Here is a 24303-nt window from a genome sequence, read left to right on the forward strand (position 1 = left end):
TGCAAATACGTACCGCACACTTACAAATTAAACGGATGTGTGTTGCGGGTCTAAGGGTCCGGCTTTAGATCCCACAGATGGAGTCACTGGCAGCCTGACATCTTTATTGTACTCTGCCCTGCCCTTTGGAAACAATGGTATTTCCAATTTTCTGTGATTATCCAAAAAAAAAAAAAAAAAAAGCTGATCAGATAAAACATTTTTGTTTTTTAACTTTAATTCCTCCAGAGCCGCGAGGGATTTGCGGTGATTTGCCAACTACTTTACAGATATGATTCATATCCCCCAAATTTATTGCTCATTTCCAAGTATCCTACATGTGCGAGAGATAACGTCTTACAGATGAATCACAGCAGAGACCGGGTGGCTGTAAATTCACAGCCGGAAGACTCCTAGTCATAACACACAGACGGCAGCGGAGTTATTGCACAGGACATCGGTTCTTGCTGAGATCTTGTTTTCCATGCTGGGTACTTACTGGGTAGGATGATAACATCATCTCCTGCCTGGGGTACAGTGGAGCCGTGTCCTCCCCAACCCTCGCTGACTCCTGCCCAAGATGCAGGAGAAGACCACCTGAGAATAGGGCGTGGTGAAGGACTTGGTGCTGTGGGACAAGAAACAATGAATATAACTCCTTATAACTTTATAAAGTTTGAAGTAGTGCTCCAAATCTTGCAAGGAAGTAATTGAATAAACAGTCACCACTAGCGGGCCCTTAGTAGCTGATTACGTGGCTGAGTCAGTCTCCGCCTGATGCTCACAGCGGGCAGTCATGTTCTATGGCACTCGCTGTGAGCTTCAGATGTAGCAGAGCTGAAATTGTCGTGGGGCCTCGTGTGGATAACGTCGGACCTGCAGAGGTGTTTTGGGGGTTAATCATGGGGAAAAAACAGGTGCATTTTTGTATTTTCGGGCAATAGAGGAGTTTGCCCTCAATCCAGTAGCAACAGATAGTTAGGGGCTCTAGCGCTGGTTGTATCTGCATATTTTATATAGTTTTTGTGGTCATTTTTGTATTTTATTTCAAATAAAGGATTTTTTCGGTATTTATGTTTATTTACTTTGACTTACACATTAGTAATGAGGGGGGTGTCTTTGACACCTCCCATTACTAATCTAGGGCTTAGTGGCAGCTTATTACTATGACTGCCACTGCTACAGGGCAATTGGGAAGGGCCGGGTAAAGTGCTGGGACTGTCACATCTAATGGATCCAGCAATCCTGGGTGGCTGCACGCTGCTACATTTAGGCTGGGGGCTCAATAAGTACAGGTCTCCCCAGCCTGAGATTACCAGCCCCCAGCTGTCGGGCTTTATCATGGCTCTGTATGAAAAAAATTTGGGGGACTACACACACAGGTTTTTTTAATGATTTATTAAAAATATTAATAAAAAAATAGCCGCATGTGGTTCCTCTTATTTTAATACACAGCCAAGATAAGCACATGGCTGGGGGCAGCAGCCTGTAACCGTTTGTTTTATTTGTGCTGGGTATCATAATATGGGGGGACCCAATACCAATTTTTTAATTAATTAATTTATTTTTACTGTACAATATAGACCCGCAGACAGGTTCTGTGATTGGAAGTGACAGACACTGTCACTTAGGGTGGGGGGGTGCAATAAATCACAGTGGGCAAATCAGTGAATATGCAAAACAGCCAAGATAAGCACAGGGCTGGGGGCTGGAGCCTGTAGCCGTTTGCTTTATTTGTGCTGGGTATCATAATATGGGGGGACCCAATGACAGTTTGTTAATTAATTTATTTATTTTTTACTGTACGATATAGACCCGCAGACAGGTTCTGTGATTGGAAGCGACAGACACTGTCACTTAGCTTGGGGGCACGTCTGACTGCAACAAATCACAGTGGGGAAAGCAGTGTATATGCAATGAAGGCTAATGAGCTCCCGTGGAAGTGAATGAGAAGTCATGGAAGTAGTTACAGCCATGCCGGTGACTCGGTAAGTACAAAGTGTGACGACATGGACTCTCATGGGTTAAAGTTTCTTAAAATTCAGCCAGACAGCATGATAGATTGTTTATAGACGGGGGATAAGTCCCTCATTGTTTTTACAAGACTCTTGTTGACTCAATGTAATTGTGTTGGCCACTGAAAGCCAGACGTATTGTTCTCTAGACTTTTCCAGTAACCATTGTATTGTAGTTGTGTATTGCTAATGTGATTACCTTAGTAGCCATTGTTGAGTCTGTGACTTGCAGACTCCATGTAGAAATCTTCAGTCTTTCTGTAGACATCATTTAAATGAACATTGTCCATGCAGCTTGAGATTCAGCCAATGGGGGAGGCGATCTTGTCCAACCAATCGATGAGGACGCAGTGTATCCAAGTGGAAGGCTGTGGCTATAAAAGGGATTTCTTTAAGCCACCAGTTGTTGTTGATGGATGCTGATGGATCCAGTCTAAGCTCTTTGGAGCTGACTAGAGGATCAGGATATCTTATGGCTTCAATCTAGGGACTCCGATTCCGGTTGGAGACCATATCCACAACCTAGGGATTTCGACTCCGGCTGCCAGAATTGTATCATCATACCAGGACTACCCAAGGAGGACACTCAGGTTGGGACAGTTCAGTCACCTGTTACAGACTTTGCAGACCTCAGCCAGCTTCCTAAATCTGGCATTATTCTTTTCTCGGTGGGTGCCCGCCAAAAGCGGGGTGCTGCTGGATTTGAGTAAATAGCCCTGGAACCTCTGAGAGATGGACATTCTAAATCCCTGATGAGCCAGCGGAAGGGTGAGGACTCTGTTGCCTGTTACATTTGTGTGTTTTGCTTGTTAAGTGTTATGTGCCGTTAATTGTTTGGGTATCCAATAAAGTCTAATTATTGTGGTTCCCTCACCCTGTGTTGTCTGAGTAGTGTTACGCCCATGGTTAAGGAGGCCGGCGTTCAGTTGGGATGAGCCATGAGCCACGCTGTCTTTCTAAAGGCGGCGGGTTTTAGTGGACGAGAGCACCTACTGAGCCCCGTGTCTCCACAATTTGTGGCAGCGGTGGGATACTACTCAGCCTGGTTTACCGAGGGGAGCTGCAGCGGACTGGTGTTCGTGGACACCGTCCAGGGCTCAACAACCAGGGAGGCACATAAGCATACCCAGCAGGCCATAGGTAAGGCATTCAGGTTTCGGACGCTGCCATGTCCAACCCCACCAGCTCAGCCATGGGACAAGGACCAGAGAGGAGTTACGACCGAAGCAGTAAATGGATGCTACAGGATCTGTGCCAGATGCGAAAGATTGAATACGGGAACACTGACACTCGGTCAGACTTGATCCGGAAATTAGTCTGTTGGGATGCCCAGAATGATGCAGAGGATGATGAGGACACTGCCGTTGTGGTATCAGAGGAGGTAAACCCTGTATCTCATCCTAGATCCATTGACAGTCTGGAAACAAACCAAACCCAAGCAGACCGAGTCAAGGAATTGTTTACTGCATTGGGGCCTGAAGCTTCAAGGGACGAGAGGGCTGGTGTTCTGCAATTTGTGTTTGGATTTCCAATTTCCTTACCATCAGCACCTACCTCCAGGATAGACCACCACCAAGGAAGTCATCTTCGCTACAGGGATGTACCAGTGTTTAATGATTCCAGCACTGAGATAGATGAACACTTGCAAAACTTTGAGATGCTAATGCGTATGCACCAGGTGCCCACAGATGAGTGGTCCAAATACCTGTGGACAAGCTTGCCGGTCCGGGCCCAGGAGGCTGTCCGATCACTTGGGCCTCAGGACTACTTGGACTACGGAATTATTAAGGACACTTTGTTGGCCCTTTTTACCATAACACCCGAGAGACATCGCACTAAGTTCCGGACTATGTCTCGCCAGGGTGTCTCGTACGTCGAATTTAGCAGTCAACTCCGACGACACTGTAATCGCTGGCTCGATGGTCGGGCTGCCCACTCCGCTGCTGCCCTCCGGAATGTGATAGTGCTTGAACAGCTGCTGGAGCAGATGGACCCGGAAATCCGAGAATGGGTAGCTGACAGGAAGCCCGACACCCCAGAGCAAGCAGCGCGATTGGCTGACGAATTTACAGCCAACCGACCCAGCTGGAGGCCCAATAGGCCCACCGATCTGAGGAGGTCCCTCAACCATGGATCCAAGCAACCCCCAGACTCACGTGCTGGACTAACTCATTACCCCACAGAAGCCCCAACAAGACAAAGGTTTACCAACAGGGTGGGTGACTTGTCTAACCCACGGCGCTGTTATACGTGTGGGCGCCTTGGACACATGGCCAAAGAGTGTCTACAAAACCGGGGCCCCATGCCTGGAGCCCATCTACCAGTCAACATATGCCGAGATGAACCAACGAAACCTGAGGAATGCTACTCCCGAGAAACACCAATAGCTGAGGAAGTGGTTTATCCAGTCCACACCCTACGGCAGGCCGGACACCGTACACCAGCCAACCTCCATCCCAACATCCAGACGGTCAAGGTCGGTGATATACAGGCTCAGGGACTTCGAGACTCGGGATCTTCCATCACCCTGGGCAGCCCAGATATTGTTCCCACAGAACATCATTTACCTGGCCGCCAAGTGACCATCACCCTTGCTGGGGGCCAGCGCTCGAACATCCCTCTGGCACGAGTGCAGTTGGACTGGGGAACTGACCAAGGAGAGGTTGAAGTGGGGCTCATGGACGGCCTCCCCACCCCTGTAATTTTGGGAAATGACCTAGGACAAGCACTATCCAGCCAGTTTGTCACCGCCATCACCCGCAGCCAAGCCAAACACCATCCTGGTGCAGGTCTTTCTTCCAGCCCATCAGAGGAGAACCCTCCTCCACAATCTTCAGCCTCCTCATCAGAGCCAACAAATGTGAGTACATCAGACCCAACTGTGGCCATTGATTGGGGGGAGATAGATCGTAAGGAGTTCAGGGAAGCTCAACTGTCAGACCCCACCCTAGAGCTTATACGTAGTGCGGCCGCCCAACCTGGGGGAGGAAATCAGGGGGAGGTATATAGATGGGAAAAAGGCCTCTTATATCGGGAGAAGTCCGCATCCTGCCCAGAAAAACCCTGGACCCGTGTACATCAGCTTGTGGTACCCCAGCAATACCGACCCCAACTATTGCGTTTAGCTCATGATGTCCCTGCGGCTGGGCACATGGGGACCAAAAAGACTCGGGCTCGCCTGCTGCGTAGTTTTTTCTGGCCAAGGGTCACTCAAGAAGTGCAAAAATACAGAGCCTCTTGCCCAGTGTGTCAGCGTATGGGGGGAGCCCCATGCCGTGCCCCACTTCAACCCATGCCCTTGATAGGAGAACCATTCCAGAGAGTTGCCATTGATATAGTAGGCCCCTTAGCCATCCCCAGCCGCAGTGGAAAAAGATTCATCCTCACCCTGGTAGACTTTGCCACCCGTTACCACGAAGCCGTTGCCTTAACCTCCATAGATGCAGAGCACGTGGCTCAAGCCCTACTGGACATCTTTAGCCGGGTAGGGTTTCCACAGGAAGTATTGACTGACCAGGGGGCACAGTTCCAAAGTGAACTGATTCACACCCTGTGGGAAAAACATGGAGTCCGCCCCATGCACACAACCCCCTACCATCCTGAAACAAATGGATTGTGTGAGCGCTTCAACAAAACACTCAAACAGCTCATTAGCCGATATGTGGAGTCCGAGGGGGGGGGACTGGGAGAAAAACTTGCAGCAGCTCCTTTTTGCTTACCGGGAGGTGCCGCAGGACTCCACTGGGTTCTCTCCCTTTGAATTGCTGTACGGCCAAAAAGTACGAGGGCCCCTAGAGCTGGTACGAGAGAGTTGGGAGGGCATGTTCCCCACAGAAGAGGCTCCCATACTGGACTATGTTCAAAAGTTTAGGGAAAGGATGAGGCACCTCATGGCGTTAGCCCACGGGAATTTAGAAGTGGCTCAGGAAAGGCAAAAACGATGTTACGACCGCACTGCCCGGCCCCGAGAATTTGCCTGTGGACAGAAGGTCCTAGTACTAGTACCGGTGCGGAAAAACAAGCTGCAAGCCATGTGGGCGGGTCCATTCACCATTACCAAGAAATGTGGCAATACTGACTACACCGTGGCCCTGGATCGAGCAGGTGTTCGTGAGCGTACCTACCACATCAACAGGCTAAAAGCTTATGAGGAACGAGAAGTCACCAATTTAGCAGTTTGCTGTCCAGAGTTAGATGATCCAGAGTTGGACCAGATCCCAGACCTATTAGTGGACTCCAAAAGGGAAATGGGGGTAAAAGATGTATCACTAGGGGAGCAGCTTTGTCCATCACAGAAGCGACAGATATCAGACATACTCGGAACATATGAAACCCTGTTCACAAGTCAGCCTGGTAGAACCCCCCTGGTCCAGCATCATGTCAATACAGGGGCAGCCACCCCACTAAGACAACCTGCCTACCGGGTGACCCCTCCTGTGTTGGCAATGATGAAGGCCGAGGTGGATGACATGTTAAATATGGGAGTCATAGTCCCCTCCCATAGCCCATGGGCTGCCAGTGTGGTGTTGGTGCCAAAAAAGGACAAGAGTACTCGTTTCTGTGTGGACTATAGACGGCTCAATGAGGTCACGATTACAGATGCTTACCCAATGCCCCGGGTGGATGAACTACTAGATAGGTTAGGGGGGTCTCGGTTTATATCTACCCTCGATTTGAGCAAGGGATACTGGCAGATCCCACTCACAAAAGACGCTCAAGAGAAATCGGCCTTCATAACCCCTTTTGGCCTCTTTGAGTTTACCAGCATGCCTTTTGGGATGAAAAATGCCCCAGCCACCTTCCAGAGGATGGTAGATCATTTACTAGAGGGATGTCAGGGGTATGCCCAGGCCTATTTGGATGACATCGCTATCTTCAGCGACACTTGGGAAGAGCATCTTCAGCATGTGTCCCAGGTGCTGCAGAGGGTAGCCAAAGCCCAGCTCACCATCCGACCTCACAAATGCCAAATGGGGATGGCCAAAGTGCTTTACCTGGGACATCGGGTGGGAAGTGGGTGCATTCGTCCTGAACCTGCAAAAGTAGAAGCCATTATCCAGTGGCCACGCCCGGTCAATCAAAAACAGGTCCGTGCGTTTCTAGGAACCGCAAACTACTATCGAAAGTTTATCCCCAATTACAGTACCATAGCAAAACCGCTCACTGACCTCACAACCAAAAGATATGCCCGTAACCTTATCTGGACCCCAGAATGTGAAACTGCGTTCCTCCAATTGAAAGACCGGCTAGCCCAAAGCCCAGTCTTGACTGCTCCTGAGTTCCGTCGCAGATTCATTGTCCAAACAGACGCATCGGACACAGGACTAGGAGCTGTACTCAGCCAAGTGGGGGACAACGGTGAGGAACATCCGATAGCGTACCTCTCCCGGAAGCTGTTGGACCGAGAGAGGGCTTACGTCACCATAGAAAAAGAATGCCTGGCTATAGTCTGGGCCCTAAAAAAATTGCAGCCCTACCTCTATGGCAATGAGTTCACAGTCCTCACTGACCACAATCCATTGAGTTGGCTAAATCGCACTGCCGGGGACAACGGACGCTTGCTCAGGTGGAGTCTGGCATTACAATCTTACAATTTTTCCATCTCCCATAAACAGGGCAAGAACCATGGAAATGCGGATGGGCTTTCTCGTCAAGAGGAGAAGGATGATCGGAAGCCTATCATGTCTGGCTAATATTAAGAAGGGGGAGGAATGTGACGACATGGACTCTCATGGGTTAAAGTTTCTTAAAATTCAGCCAGACAGCATGATAGATTGTTTATAGACGGGGGTTTTTACAAGACTCTTGTTGACTGAATGTAATTGTGTTGGCCACTGAAAGCCAGACATATTGTTCTCCAGACTTTTCCAGTAACCATTGTATTGTAGTTGTGTATTGCTAATGTGATTACCTTAGTAGCCATTGTTGAGTCTGTGACTTGCAGACTCCATGTAGAAATCTTCAGTCTTTCTGTAGACATCATTTAAATGAACATTATCGATGCAGCTTGAAATTCATCCAATGGGAGAGGCGATCTTGTCCAACCAATCGATGAGGACGCAGTGTATCCAAGTGGAAGGCTGTGGCTATAAAAGGGATTTCTTTAAGCCACCAGTGGTTGTTGATAGATGCTGATGGATCCAGTCTAAGCTCTTTGGAGCTGACTAGAGGATCAGGATATCTTATGGCTTCAATCTAGGGACTCCGATTCCGGTTGGAGACCATATCTACAGCCTAGGGATTTTCACTCCGGCTGCCAGGATTGTATCATCATACCAGGACTACCCAAGGATGACACTCAGGTTGGGACAGTTCAGTCACCTGTTACAGACTTTACAGACCTCACACAACTTCCTAAATCTGGCATTATTCTTTTCTCGGTGGGTGCCCGCCAAAAGCGGGGTGCTGCTGGACTGGAATAAGCGGCCATGGAAGCTCTGAGGCATGGACATTCTAAATCCCTGGTGAGCCAGCGTAAGGGTGATACTCTGTTGCCTGTTACATTTGTGTGTTTTGCTGGTTATGTGTTATGTGCCGTTAATTGTTTGGGGATCCAATAAAGTCTAATTATTGTGGTTCCCTCACCCTGTGTTGTCTGAGTAGTGTTACGCCCACGGTTAAGGAGGCCGGCGTTCAGTTGGGATGAGCCCTGAGCCACGCTGTCTTTCTAAAGGCGGCGGGTTTTAGTGGACGAGAGCACCCACTGAGCCCCGTGTCTCCACACAAAGCGCTTGCTTCATTCTTATTTTCTTTATTTTTCCTTTATTTTTTTCCAGAGTTTTAGATATGGATCAATACTAGGAATTCCCTGAGAATTCCGGGCCCAGGCCTGACATTTGGGTACATGTGAAACCATATGGATCCGGATTTTCATGGTCCGGGGCCACCGATCACTAATCTTTAACAATACAGTATGCACTCAGCTCCTCGGCTCCCTCTATTGGGGGCAGCAGGCAGACTGATATTTTAGTACTCACCAGGCGTTGGCTGGATGCTTGTCTCTTCTGCTACGAGCCTCACTGTTATTTGTCCTGTTCCTGTAACTGCAACAGGTAATAAAGAGTCATATAGGTTTATATTCATATTGCTGCCATTTTAATACATTCTGGTTGGGAGTCAGCGTTAGTTGGTAGGGGAGGAAGATAACCCTCGAATTCTTGGTTCACCTCATTGTTGGTTCTTTGAGACGACAAGAGGGGATGATTCCAGTCTCTACCCTCAGTCTATACAGAACGTATGTTGCATACATATACAGTAATTACATTATAATCTGTTATTATTGAACCCAGGTGGTGGATCTTCCATAAGGTCTACTAGAGGCCCACTTTGTGTAAGATTCTGGGTCTATGGGAGAATTTTCTAATTTTCTCAATTTTTTCAGTCCAACCCTTCTTCCTCCCATATGTTATAACACTGCCCCTGCTGTAGTCAGCCCTCATTTGCCTAACACCGATATTCTTTTCCCATCACCTTTGTTCTTTTCTTCCTTTTCACATTTAATTTCTATGCTATATGGGGCAGTACCAAGCAAGTGACGATATGTAAGGGAGCGGGACCCCTGTGTCAAGGGAAGGGGGAGATGGTGACCCCCTGAACAAACCTACTGCTGGTCCCTGGGGCCCTCACCACTCTAGATAGGTTCCGCACCGGATACCTGACTCTAGGCATCCCTAGTGCTGGGGCCTAAATAGTGAACGGATGGGATGAGCTCTTCATCAACCAAACTAAACACTATAGATTACACAAAGGGGACACGGGGAAAATGCGTGAACTACTTATCCGCAGATGACTCAGGTAGAAGTTCAACAAAGTTCCAGCAACAATATAACATATGAGAGCAAGCCACCTGCTTGCAACCAGAGTTATAATGAACTGAATAATATCACCAGCACCAGTCCAGGGAAGATGAGAATATTTAAGCACCAAGAGAATGCTGATGATCAGCTCCTGCTGGGTCCAAAAGGGGGAGAGATGAATCCAGCAGTAAATTTACCTATACCAATGAATACTGAAAGCAGGAATGAGAAAGTCATGGAGCATTCTGCGCAACCAAACGCTATGACCTTCTATGGCCAGAAACCACATGACTGTCTGTCACTCGTGACACTAGGAATTGTGGAAAGATCCTGACAGATTACATGATCAAGGAGACCATAAATTCTCCATTAAATGTCACTTGCTTAACCCAGCATGAAGTACGACACTCCAAAATCTCTAAGGCCGGTTTCAGACGTCCGTGTTTTAGGTATGTGTGACATCCATTTTTAACACGGATGCCACACGTACCCATGTTATTCTCTGGAGTTACTCACACGACCGTGTGACACCTTGTGGCCCCGCACACACACACACACACACAGAGACATGTCCGCTTTTTCTCCAGCAGCACTGATGTCACACGGCCCGCCCACTGATGTGATCCGTGTGACAGGTACCGGAAAAAACACGGGTCTTTGAAATAAAAAGGTTTTCCATATTCACTTGTATCCAGCGCTGTTTTATTCAGCTCTGCTGTCTCCTGCTCCTGACCATTGTTCATAATGCTCATAGGATAATCACTGTACCTTAGAGCTGGAAGCGGGGACAGCATCGCTGGTGACAGGTGAGTATCCAGCAGTGTGTGCAGTGACGTCAAACCGATGACATACAGTGTATGTCATAGCGATCGCGTGGGCACAGGCGTTGTGCATACGCTATTGCGCCAGTATTTCGCCTTACCTGACTGCCGAGCCCCAGCTCTCACAGCCAGGAGCAGTCTCCATGCCACCCCTGGCTGTTTAACCCCCTAAATACTGCAATAAATAGCAATTTATGAAATACATAATATAGAGTAGGACCCCCCCCATTTAAATTTGCTGTGACGTGGCAGGGGTGGCTCAAAGAATTGATCAATTAGTTACTAAAAATATAATTTTGTATTATAGTACAGTTGGAATAATTCTGTGACTTTGCACTATTATATGATGCATGCCGCTCTCAGATCGTGCTGGCTACCCTTTCTCCAATAAATAGTAATTGCAGCATTTAAGGGCTGGGAGAGGGAGTCCTTCCCTCTCCCAAGCAATCGGTACCCCCATGATGTGATCACGGAGGCCCGATCGTTACTATGGAAACTCAATGGCGTCATGACAAGCTCCGAATCACCCAGCTTTGGAAAGCCTCTGAGATCATGCCAGGAGCAGAGTCTCAGACGCTTCTGTCCGTGTAAAACTGACAGCTATCTGTAATCCATTACTATGCTGGTGAATTGCAATGAATTATACCAGCAATAAATGTAATAAAAGTTAATGCCCCAGAGAAAGACTAAGTAAAAAGCTAAAAAATATATATATTATTTAAAAAAATCACAGAAAAGACAAAAAAAAAAAAGAGATACCAATAAATACGTATATTTATGTAAAAAATAAACAAAAAGTACTCAAATTTCTGACTCCCGCATCTGTAGCAACCCGATCCAAACCTGTAGCACTAGTTAACCCCCTTCAATGAACATAGTAAAAAAATAAATAAAAAACGCAGCAAAAATCTATGGTTTTTCATCATACTGCCCAAAAAAGTGGAATAAAATTAGATAAAGAAGTTGCAAGGTAAATTAAAATGGTATTGTTGAAAATGTCATCTTGTCCCACAAAAAACAAGCTGCCATACATCTCTGTCACAGTAGAATTAATTAATTGCTGTTTCTTCTTAATTCTGCCTCACATAAAGTGGAATAGAAAGCGGTCAAAAAACTTTATGTGGCCCAAAATGGTACCAATAAAAACTCCAACTCATCACATAAAAAAACAAGCTGCCATACTACATCTCTGTCACAGTAGAATTAATTAATTGCTGTTTCTTCTTAATTCTGCCTCACAAAAAGTGGAATAGAAAGCGATCAAAAAACATTATGTGGCCCAAAATGGTACCAATAAAAACTCCAACTCATCACACAAAAAAGAAGCCCTCACAAGATTCTGTGATCAGAAAAATTAAAAAAAAACTATAGCTTTAAAAATGCTGTGATACAAAAAACTTTATTTTGTAAAAAAGCATTTTTTAGCGTGATAGTAGCCAACCTTAAAAAAAACTATATAAACCTGGTATCTATGTAATGGTACTTAAAACTGTCTAATCATTTATACTCCATGGTAAATGGCATAAAAAATAGTAATAAAGCCAATTCTTCAAATGCTGTTGATTTGTTTATTCTGTCTCCCAAAGATCGCAGTACGGAGCATTTATCCTGCGCTCTACGCTGAGCGCTTACAACGGGGATTATCTCTGAAAGACGTAATTCAGAAAAAATTCCCAATGGAAAATTCACTGTAAACAGGCAAAAGGAGTCACTATGAACTCCCGTCTGGACTGTGGTCCGGTGGTGTCCATATTTTTAGGCTTGCAAAAAAGGGTGGTCAACAACAGTTTTGTTTACCTTTGAAAATATGCCTTGTGACGTCGCTGTGACATTGCACGAACCGCCCCCTTAGAAAAGAGGCTGTACGCCGGCCACAGCGGCGTCGCTAGGAAGGTATGTGTGACGGTTAATAGCGATTTTGTCCGCCACAGGTAGCGATTTGCCCGTGACGCACAAACAACGGGGACGGATGTTATCGCTAGCGACATCGCTAGCGATGTTGCAGCGTGTAAAGCGGCCTTAACTCTGCTGCCGCATTAAAGTATGGCTCTATCAGGAGTTTCACCTGAATCATGAATTTCACAGATGTAGATGGAAATTCTAATGTAAGTTCTCAGCATAAAGCGCAGGATAAATGTGTACTGATCCAAAATGTTCTGTACTCAGACTGCCATGAATAGCATTCAACTGAACCCACAAAAATACAAGTCCCCACTCAGGTCCGTCATCCCTTAACAAAAATATAGGGGCATCCATGATCTCTGGAAAAAAACGCTATGGCTCCTCCACAAAAGAAATCAGCAAAATCTGTGATCCCAAATCCAAATGCCCCCTTCCCTTCTGAGCCCCACAATGTGCCTAAACGACAGTTAACAACCTTATGTTTGGTATTGTTGTAGTGAGGAGAGCCCATTTAATTTACAGAGTGCAGGCTTCCAGAAGAAAGAGCTGGACACAAAGTAAGGGCACTACAATGTACTGGGCACAACAAGGGCTTATTTGCAATTTTTATTTCTGCGACAGTCCTTGCGTTTGACACCATGAGTGTTTTCCAGAGATTAAATCATAACTACACCTGTAGATGAAATTCCAGAGGGGTGTAATTTAAAAAAAATTGGTCACTTAGAAAGTTTCTGATATTGTGGCACTTAGGAGCCCAGCAAATGGTGTCCGCATAATATTCTAGGAAAATCTGTGCTCCAAAAACCAAATGGTGCTCTTTCCCCTCCGAGCCCTATGGTGCGACCAAACAGTACTATATGGTTACATGTGAGGTATTGCCACATTCAGGGGGAATCGTATCTCTGGGAGAACCAGTGCCAACACTGCTTTAACAGCCATGGGCAATGGAGGTGTGCATATGTGTTGTGATTTTACTGTGGGGAAATATAGGGGTTGAGAAAAGGTTGTCCAAGTAGTGTGTTGTGGCTGTTTTCTACCTACCCATCCATTCATTTATCTGTAAGAGGGTGTCCAGTGCCCTGCAGCCCCCTTGAATATGCCATGGGCTAAGTGTATAATGTATTTATATGTGTATTTTATTGTGTAATATTGCTGGCTGCCACTAGGTGTTACTGATCCCTGGTGATAGGGGAGAGTTGGAAGTAGAGATGAGATGGCAGGATGAGGTGGGTTAACAGGGGGAGGACAATCCCCAACTAAAAAGAGGATAGGGAGGAGAACTTCCCCGTTCCAGGTAGTGAGAGAACAGTTTTCAAAGTGAGAAGGCCGTGAAGCAGAAGTGGTGGAGTGGAGTAGTGTGGTGTGGAGGAGACAGGCTCAGTAGTGATGAGAGAAAGAGTCAAGGAGACTGACGTAAGCGGTAGCTCCTCAGTTACGGAAGGTAAAGCCAATGGGAAAAAGTTGAATGTCCCATTCTTAGGCTGGTGGCTTTAACGAGTGCAGACGGATGGCCTGTGGGGTCACTGGCACCGCGGGAGTAAAGGCTGCAAGAGTCCTCTTGCTTCTACGCATCCAGACCATTGGACTAGCCTTTGTGCCAAATGGTTGGGTCAGAAAAGAAAGGATATAGCGCCAATCTGTCCGCTCCTTGGTGCCCATAGCGACAGAGCTGGGTAATGAGACAAGAGCAACGCCTGTGGAAGATCATGGTGTCAAACCTGCTGTTATAAAATGGAAGCCATGTTTTATGCAAACATACAGTAAAGTTCTTCCAGTTTAAACCTGTGGTGGACTCATCACTGGTAGTGCCGCATGTGATGTTACGCAGGGTAAACGGGGTCCAGAAAAGCCATACGAAACTCCAGATGAGCAGCTGCAAGCACGTACCACCTCAACACCCACTCCTCAAACTACTCTGCACCCTGTCTCTGTAGCGTGCTGGGGCAGGCTGAGGATTGTAGCCCTCGCCCATGACTGCCCTTCCCTGATATGTTGCACATCCATCCATCTATCATTTTTCTGGCATTACACATCTTTTACACATAAAAAACATTAATTTCAGTATCATGCGTTTTCTTTTCCAGGACCGGTCACATGAATGTCACATGGACATATGGACAGCACACGGATGATATACGGATGACACACATGGACACATGGATGATGGCCATATGGATGTCAAAAACAGACTGCGCAACACGTGCTTTTTTTTTACAAATCTGTGTGAAGGGGACCTTAAAAATAGTTTTCGATGACAAACTGGGTATTGGTGCACTCATGAAAAATGACCACAAATTGTCCAATTTTTTCTTATTAGAACTTACAAGGATTAAAAACTTTTGTCGAAAACAAACATTTTTGTGAAGAAAAAGAAATGTAATTATTTTTTCTTCACCACCCAATGGTATAAAATTCAGTGACACACCTGTTGTATCTATAGGCTCACTGCACCCCTAGAGGAGTTCAATGAGAGGTGTAGTTTGTAAAATGGGGTCACTTGTGAGGGTTTCTGCTATTCTGGCACCTCAGGGGCTCTGCCAATGCAACCTGACACCCTCAAACCATTCACACTAACCTGAAATCCAACATGGCACGCATTCCATTTTGAGCTTGCACTGTACCTCAAAAGTAGTTTTGGATCACATATGGGGTATCAGCATACTCAAAAGATATTACCCAACCAATTGTACTGTCCACTTTGTGAAATTAAAAATTTGGGGCAAAAGCAACATGTTAGTGGGAAAAATGTATTTTTCATTTTCACAGCCAAACAGAATTCTGTGAAGCACCTGTAGTTTCCAAATTTGTGTCACTTGTGGGGGTTCCCACTGTTTAGGCACATCAGAGGCACTTCAAATGCAACATGACGTTTGCCAACTATTCAAGGCAAATTTGCATTCCAAAAGTCAAATGGCGCTCCTTCCCTTCTGAGCCCTGCCGTGCGCTGAATCAGTAGTTTTCCACCACATATGAGGTATCAACGTAATCAAGAGAAATTGCAAAGCAAACTATATGGTGCATTTTCTCCTGTTATTGTGGAAATGCAAAATTTGGAGCTAAAGTTACCTTTTTGTGGGAAAAAGTAACATTTTCATTCTTTCCTTCCACATTTTTCCACAGGGTTAAAAAACGTTTTGGATGTGGTTTTGAGCACTTTGAGGGGTGTAGTTTTTAGAATGGAGTAACTTGTGGGTATTTTCTGTCACCTAGGCCTCTCAAAGTCATTTCAAATGGTCCCTAAAATAATGGTTTTGTAAATTTGGTTGGAAAAATTAGAAATTGCTGATGAATTTTGAACCATTTAAACTTCCTAACAAAAAAAACAAAAGTTTCAAAAGTTGTGATGATGTAAAGTAGAAATGTGGTGGATGTTACCGATTAACTATTTTGTGTAACATAACTCTCTGGTTTTAAAGCATAAAAATTAAAAATGTTGCAAATTGCGAAATGTTCACAATTTTTGCCAAATTTCTGACATTTCACAAATAAACACAAAAAATATCATCTTAACTTTACTACTATCATAAAGTACAATATGTCATGAAAAAACATTGTCAGAATCACCGGGATCGATTGAAGCGTTCCAGAGATATAACCTCATAACATGACAGTGGTCAGAATTTTTGTTAAAAGTGGCCTGGTCACGAAGCCAAAAACCAGGCTCGGGGTTGAAGTGGTTAACAGTGGAGTACCACAAGGATCAGTATTGGGCCTTCTTCCTTTTAATAAATGTATTAATAACCTTGTATGGGGGCATACAGAGTAAAATTTTGAAATTTGCAAATAATACTAAAATCTCAGGGTAATCAATACAGAGGAAGACAATTTTGTATTACAGAAGGATTTGTTTAAGATGGAGGCTTGGGCTGAGAAGTGGCAATTCAAATTTATGTGGATAAATGTAAGATCATGCACTTGGGCAGAGAAAATACAATTTATAATCATGTGCATAATGGTAAAACACTGCGTAAAACCGTCAGTGAAAAAGGCTTGGGTGCATGTGCGGATGGCAAACTCAACCTTACTGACCAGTGTCAGGTAGCTGCTGCCAAGACTAATAAAATAATAGGATTAATTAAAACAGGCATATACAGTACAGATCAAAAGTTTAGACACATCTTCTCATTCAAAGAGTTTTTTTTTATTTTCATGACTCTGAGAATTGTAGATTCACATTGAAGTCATCAAAACTATGAAATAACATATGTGGAATGAAATACTTAACAAAAAAAGTGTGACACAACTGAAAATATGTCTTATATTCTAGGTTCTTCAAAGTAGCCACCTTTTGCTTTGATTACTGCTTTGCACACTCTTGGCATTCTCTTGATGAGCTTCAAGAGGTAGTCACCGGAAATGATTTTCACTTCACAGGTGTGCCCTGTCAGGTTTAAAAAGTGTGATTTCTTGCCTTATAAATGGGGTTAGTTGTGTTGTGCAGAAGTCTGGTGGATACACAGCTGATAGTCCTACTGAACAGACTGTTAGAATTTGTATTATGGGAAGAAAAAAGCAGCTAAGTAAAGAAAAACAAGTGGCCATCATTATTTTAAGAAATGAAGGTCAATCAGTCTGAAAAATTGGGAAAAATTTGAAAGTGTCCCCAAGTGTAGTGGCAAAAACCATCAAACACTACAAAGAAATTGGCTCACATGAGGACCGCCCCAGGAAAGGAAGACCAAGAGTCACTTCTGCTGCGGAGGAAAAGTTTATCCGAGTCACCAGCCTCAGAAATCGCAGGTTAACAGCAGCTCAGATTAGAGACCAGGTCAATGCCACACAGAGTTCTAGCAGCAGACACATCTCTAGAACAACTGTTAAGAGAAGGCTTTGTGCAGCAGGCCTTCAGGGTAAAATAGCTGCTGGGAAACCACTGCTAAGGACAGGCAACAAGAAGAAGAGACTTGTTTGGGCTAGAGAACACAAGGAATGGACATTAGACCAGTGGAAATCTGTGCTTTGGTCTGATGAGTCCAAATTTGAGATCTTTGGATCCAACTACTGTGTCTTTGTGTGATGCAGAAAAGGTAAACGGATGGATTCTACATGCCTGGTTTCCACGGTGAAGCATGGAGGAGGAGGTGTGATGATGTGGGGGTGCTTTGCTGGTGACATTGTTGGGGATTTATTAAAAATTGAAGGCATACAGAACCAGCATGGCTACCACAGCATCTTGCAGCGGCGTGCTATTTCATCCGGTTTGCGTTTAGTTGGACCATAATTTATTTTTCAACAGGACAATGACCCCAAACACACCTCCAGGCTGTGTAAGGGCTATTTGACTAAAAAGGAGAGTGATGGGGTGCTACACCAGATGACCTGGCCTCCACAGTCACCAGACCTGAACCCAATCGAGATGGTTTGGGTTGAGCTGGACCGCAGAGTGAAGGCAAAAGGACCAACAAGTGCTAAGCATCTCTGGGAACTCCTTCAAGACTGTTGGAAAACCATTTCCGGTGACTACCTCATGAAACTCATCAAGAGAATGCCAAGAGTGTGCAAAGCAGTAATCAAAGCAAAAGGTGGCTACTTTGAAGAACCTAGAATATAAGACATATTTTCAGTTGTTTCACACTTTTTTTGTTAAGTATTTCATTCCACATGTGTTAATTCATACTTTTGATGCCTTCAATGTGAATCTACAATTTTCAGAGTCATGAAAATAAAGAAAACTCTTTGAATGAGAAGGTGTGTCCAAACTTTTGGTCTGTGCTGTATGCTCATGAGGAGAACATAGTATTATCCCAATACAAGTCACTTGTTGAGGCCACACTTGGAATAATGTGTACAATTTTGGTCTCCGGGGTATCAGAATGACATACCTGAACTAGCGCGGGTGCAGAGAAAAGCAACCAAGATTATTAAAGGGAACCAATCAGAAGGATTTTCGTATATAACCTAAGGCCAGTGCTATACTGGCACTATCAGGCTGATTCTATACATACCTGTAGTGGTCGGCTCGGATGTATAGGTTTTGAAATTCAAGAAAGTAAAGTTTATAAAGTCAGCAGCTTCTTGAGTGACAGTAGCTGAGGATCAGATAATAGCTAGGGAGGTATTCATAGTTATCCCCTCCCCCTGTTAGAATTAGCAAAGTATTATACAATCAATTTAATTTTTCACTAGCAGGATTTGTGTGAGGTCATACTCATGTGAGCAGAAGGGGCGGGGCCTTATCCAACAAAGCTGATACCAGGAAGCAACATTTTTCTGTTGGCTGAGGCCCCGCCCCTCCTGGTCACATGGATTTGACCTCACCACAGGTCCCGCTAGTGAAAAATTAAATTGATTGTATAATACTTCTCATGAGCATATATAGTTAGGTCCAGAAATCTTTGGACAGTGACACAATTTTGGCGAGTTGGGCTCTGCATGCCACCACATTGGATTTGAAATGAAACCTCTACAACAGAATTCAAGTGCAGATTGTAACGTTTAATTTGAAGGTTTGAACAAAAATATCTGATAGAAATTGTAGGAATTGTACACATTTCTTTACAAACACTCCACATTTTAGGAGGTCAAAAGTAATTGGACAAATAAACCAAACCCAAACAAAATATTTTTATTTTCAATATTTTGTTGCGAATCCTTTGGAGGCAATCACTGCCTTAAGTCTGGAACCCATGGACATCACCAAACGCTGGGTTTCCTCCTTCTTAATGCTTTGCCAGGCCTTTACAGCCGCAGCCTTCAGGTCTTGCTTGTTTGTGGGTCTTTCCGTCTTAAGTCTGGATTTGAGCAAGTGAAATGCATGCTCAATTGGGTTAAGATCTGGTGATTGACTTGGCCATTGCAGAATGTTCCACTTTTTTGCACTCATGAACTCCTGGGTAGCTTTGGCTGTATGCTTGGGGTCATTGTCCATCTGTACTATGAAGCGCCGTCCGATCAACTTTGCGGCATTTGGCTGAATCTGGGCTGAAAGTATATCCCGGTACACTTCAGAATTCATCCGGCTACTCTTGTCTGCTGTTATGTCATCAATAAACACAAGTGACCCAGTGCCATTGAAAGCCATGCATGCCCATGCCATCACGTTGCCTCCACCATGTTTTACAGAGGATGTGGTGTGCCTTGGATCATGTGCCTTTCCCTTTCTTCTCCAAACTTTTTTCTTCCCATCATTCTGGTACAGGTTGATCTTTGTCTCATCTGTCCATAGAATACTTTTCCAGAACTGAGCTGGCTTCATGAGGTGTTTTTCAGCAAATGTAACTCTGGCCTGTCTATTTTTGGAATTGATGAATGGTTTGCATCTAGATGTGAACCCTTTGTATTTACTTTCATGGAGTCTTCTCTTTACTGGTGACTTAGAGACAGATACACCTACTTCACTGAGAGTGTTCTGGACTTCAGATGATGTTGTGAACGGGTTCTTCTTCACCAAAGAAAGTATGCGGCGATCATCCACCACTGTTGTCATCCGTGGACGCCCAGGCCTTTTTGAGATCCCAAGCTCACCAGTCAATTCCTTTTTTCTCAGAATGTACCCGACTGTTGATTTTGCTACTCCAAGCATGTCTGCTATCTCTCTGATGGATTTTTTCTTTTTTTTCAGCCTCAGGATGTTCTGCTTCACCTCAATTGAGAGTTCCTTAGACCGCATGTTGTCTGGTCACAGCAACAGCTTCCAAATGCAAAACCACACACCTGTAATCAACCCCAGACCTTTTAACTACTTCATTGATTACAGGTTAACGAGGGAGACGCCTTCAGAGTTAATCGCAGTCCTTAGAGTCCCTTGTCCAATTACTTTTGGTCCCTTGAAAAAGAGGAGGCTATGCATTACAGAGCTATGATTCCTAAACCCTTTCTCCGATTTGGATGTGAAAACTCTCATATTGCAGCTGGGAGTGTGCACTTTCAGCCCATATTATATATATAATTGTATTTCTGAACATGTTTTTGTAAACAGCTAAAATAACAAAACTTGTGTCACTGTCCAAATATTTCTGGCCCTGACTGTATGACTCTTTTAATGAATTCCCTTTAGAGGAATGAGTGTAATGCAGAAGACGGGTTATTAAACTTGGGGTTATTCAATTTGGAAAAACAAAAGGCTTAGGGGCGATCTTATTACAATGTACAAATATATGAGGGGACAGTACAGACGTCTCTCTAATGATCATTTTAAACCTAGGCCTGCGATGGAGACAAGGGGACATTCACTACATGTAGAGGAAAGAAGGTTTAATCATAGTCACAGATTCAGATTCTTCACTGTAACAGCAGTGAGGCTATAGAACTCTCTGACACATAATGTTGTAATGGTTGATTCATTACTAAAATTCAAGAGAGGCCTGGATGCCTTTCTTGAAAAATATAGCATATTACCGGTGATGTGCACTAGATTCTGTGATGGGGTGTTGATCCAGGGACCTAGTCTGATTGCCGTATGTGGAGTTGGGAAGGAATTTTCCCCCTGATTTGAAGCTATTACAGTCTGCTTTATGGGGTTTTTGCCTTCCTTTGGATCAATATGTTAGTCGATGGACTTAAGTCTACCTCCAATCTTAAACACCATGAAACTATGAACGTACAAGTCTGGAGTTTACACTTAGGGGTACTTTGCACGTTGCGACATCGCGATCGCGATCCGGCGTCGCTGTCGACATCGCAGTATGTGAATCCTTTTACATACGATTAACGGACGCAAAAGTGTCGTTATCGTATCATCAGTGTAGGGTCCGACATTTCCATAATTTTGCAGCAGTGACAGGTACGATGTTGTTCCTCGTTCCTGCGGCAGCACACATCGCTGTGTATGAAGCCGCAGGAGCGAGGAACATCTCCTTACCTGCCTCCCGGCTGCAATGAGGAAGGAAGGAGGTGGGCGGGATGTTTACGTCCCGCTCATCTCCGCCCCTCCGCTTCTATTGGCCATCTGCCGTGTGACGTCGCTGTGATGCCGCACGACCCGCCCCCTTAGGAAGGTGGCGGGTCGCCGACCAGAGTGACGTCGCAGGGCAGGTAAGTGCATGTGAAGCTGCCGTAGTGATAATATTCGCTACGACAGCAATCACAAGATATCGCTGCTGTGACGGGGGCGGGGACTATCGCACTCGACATCGCAGCAACGGCTTGTGATGTCGTAGTGTGCAAAGTACCCCTTACAAGCAAAAGGGAAACAATGTTTTGAACTTTTAACTTTCAGGCTCTATATATCACCATCCACTACAGCCTCGAATGTTATCTTGGCTATGCTATACATAAATTTGAAAGTTAGCTATTTAGCATATGATTAGTTATGCAGATTCTTGTCATGTCATTGTGTGAGAGGGCTGATGAGCCAGCGGCAGTATCTCCTGGTGAGCCGGCTGCAATGTCTCCTCCCGGGCACCAGAGGGATGTCTGCACAGCGTGAAGGGAGGGGGAAGAGAGAGAAAAAGAACTGCTGTGGAGGCAAGGCCTGAGGTGATCTGTCTCTGTGATTGCCGGTGCCATAGAGAACTGCTGTGGAGCCGGAAGCAGAGCAGATACCCCTTTGTATCAGAAACCTTCCTGGATAAACCTGTTGCTACAGTAAATCCTGAGCTCAGGCCCGGCCTATATCTTTTTGTTTTTGCGGAAAAGTGTGCACACTTATGCAGTAGTGGTTTTGGCGCCTAAACAGGTATAATACATAATATGCAGCAGTCACAGCTGGAGTATTGAACCTTATTGATTGCGTATTCCTGCTAGCAGGTGTATAACCCCGGGGTACTTCCCTTTTCGCTTATATGTGTGGGGGAAGGGCAGGGAATTAGAGATTTAGTTAAGATTGTTAATTGGTGTGCTGGTTCAGGGACAGCTCCTTAATACACCCAGTGATTTACACCTCCTAGTTCCTTCCTGGAGTTCCCGGTTAGGTAAATTGTTCCCGTTGGTTCTTGTCCCATTGGAATTGGTCCCTAGCCCAGCACACTGATCCTGGTTTAGTAACTGGGTCTTTGTACATTCCTTTGTGTTGATATTTGCTTTCCACAATAGTTGCACTCCCGTTTCCCTTATCAGGGTTTAAAGAGTTTGCAGTTAAGGTGGTGTCACACATAGCGACGACGACAACAACGTCGCTACTAAGTCACCATTTTCTGTGACGTAGCAGCGAAGTCCCGTCGTTGTCGCTGTGTGTGACATCCAGCAACGACCTGGCCCCTGCTGTGAGGTTGCCGGTCGTTGCTGAATGTCCTGCTTCATTTTTTGGACGTTGCTCTCCCGCTGTGAAGCACACATCGCTGTGTGTGACAGCGAGAGAGCGACGAACTTAAGCGAGCAGTGAGCAGGGAGCCGGCGTCTGGCAGCCTGCGGTAAGCTGTAACCGCGGTAAACATTGGGTAACTAAGAAGCCCTTTCCTTGGTTACCCGATATTTATCTTAGTTACTAGCGTCCGCCGCTCTCACGCTGCCAGTGCCGGCTCCCTGCATACGTAGCTGGAGTACACATCGGGTAATTAACCCGATGTGTACTCTGGCTAGGAGTGCAGGGAACAGGGATCCGGCACTGGCAGCGTGAGAGCGACGGACGCTAGTAACTAAGGTAAATATCGGGTAACCAAGAGAAGTGCTTTCCTTGGTTACCCGATATTTACCTTAGTTACGCTTCCACACATCCCTGCTAGCTGGGGGCTGGTCACTGGTCGCTGGTGAGATCTGCCTGTTTGACAGCTCACCAGCGACCATGTAACGACGCAGCAGTGATCCTGATAAGGTCAGATCGCTGGCCGTGATCGCTGCTGCGTCGCTATGTGTGACACCACCTTTAAACCTGGTCTGATCTTGTTCCTCGTTCGTGGCTAGCTGTATCCTGAAAGTAACTACTCAGTCACACAAATGCATTGTTAATGTTTTGCTTCTGGTGATGAAAAGATCCTTTTCTTCTTATATACTACAAATTACAACCTGTTCTCACATTCCCTAATAGCTCAGTGTGTTATTAGATTGATTCCCAGTGTAAGGTCACTGGCTCGAAAGAAAAGAGATACATCATCATCCAGCTCATCAACCTCAATCTCTCGTCCAAGAAAATATCCAAATTGCATCATGTGAGGCCCTGAAAGTTGCAAGAATATGAAATTAAGTCCGTCTATCCATTGAGAAGACCAAGAGGTGACGTCCAGGCAAAATATCGAAGTCAACAAGTCTGCTCATCACAAGGTCTATCAGTTCTGGTTCGACAAACCCGGCAGTGGAGGCTGGTCGTATGCTTCATAATTGTGAGATCACAGATGTCCATGCAAGGACTGAGTGATGTGTGATTACACAAGTCCGGAGTAGTGGTCTGAAAAAAGGTGAAGAAGCCTCGACTTCAATATGATCATAACAAGCGCCGGCTCACGTATGAAAAGTGGAGAGTAGAAGATTGGAAACAGGTGATTTGGAGTGATGAGACAAAAGTCAATAGATGGCTCAAATGGGTCTGGAAGAAACAAGGGAAAAAGGGGCTAATGGGTCGAGAAACTAAAGGAACTGTCAAATTCAGTGGGAGAAGTCTGATGATATGGGGGGGATTACGGCAAAAGGCATCGGATACTTGACCAGGATCGATGATGGTCTCAATGCTGAGATATATGCGAGTATCCCTCAAGATGAGTTACTCCGTACACTCGAGTACTCTGGGCATGAAAAGGATGACATAGTGTTCCAGGAGGGCCACGACCCGAAGTATACGGCGAGATTGCCAAAGAAACGAATAGCTGACAATGAAGTAGAGGTGATGGATTGTCCCCACATTTGCCAGACCTGAACCCAATCCAACACTTGTAGGTAGAGTTGAAAAAAAAGCTGTATAAATGCCCAAGTGAGCCGACC

At 45.2% G+C, this 24303-nt stretch overlaps 1 protein-coding gene across 1 annotated transcript in view; it reads right to left on the bottom strand.

Moving 5' to 3' along the window:
• Positions 1–24303, bottom strand: part of PKHD1 (PKHD1 ciliary IPT domain containing fibrocystin/polyductin) — an 832619-nt gene that overhangs the window by 201363 nt on the left and 606953 nt on the right. The window contains exons 49-50 of the mRNA XM_075341622.1: positions 8972–9037; positions 479–607 (exon numbers count right to left, since the gene is read on the bottom strand). Coding sequence (XP_075197737.1) covers positions 479–607; positions 8972–9037 — 195 coding nt within the window. The remainder of the gene's footprint in view (positions 1–478; positions 608–8971; positions 9038–24303) is intronic.

This window comes from Anomaloglossus baeobatrachus, chromosome 3 (genome assembly GCF_048569485.1).
Source record: "Anomaloglossus baeobatrachus isolate aAnoBae1 chromosome 3, aAnoBae1.hap1, whole genome shotgun sequence".
In the NCBI taxonomy this organism is placed as follows: Eukaryota; Metazoa; Chordata; class Amphibia; order Anura; family Aromobatidae; genus Anomaloglossus; species Anomaloglossus baeobatrachus.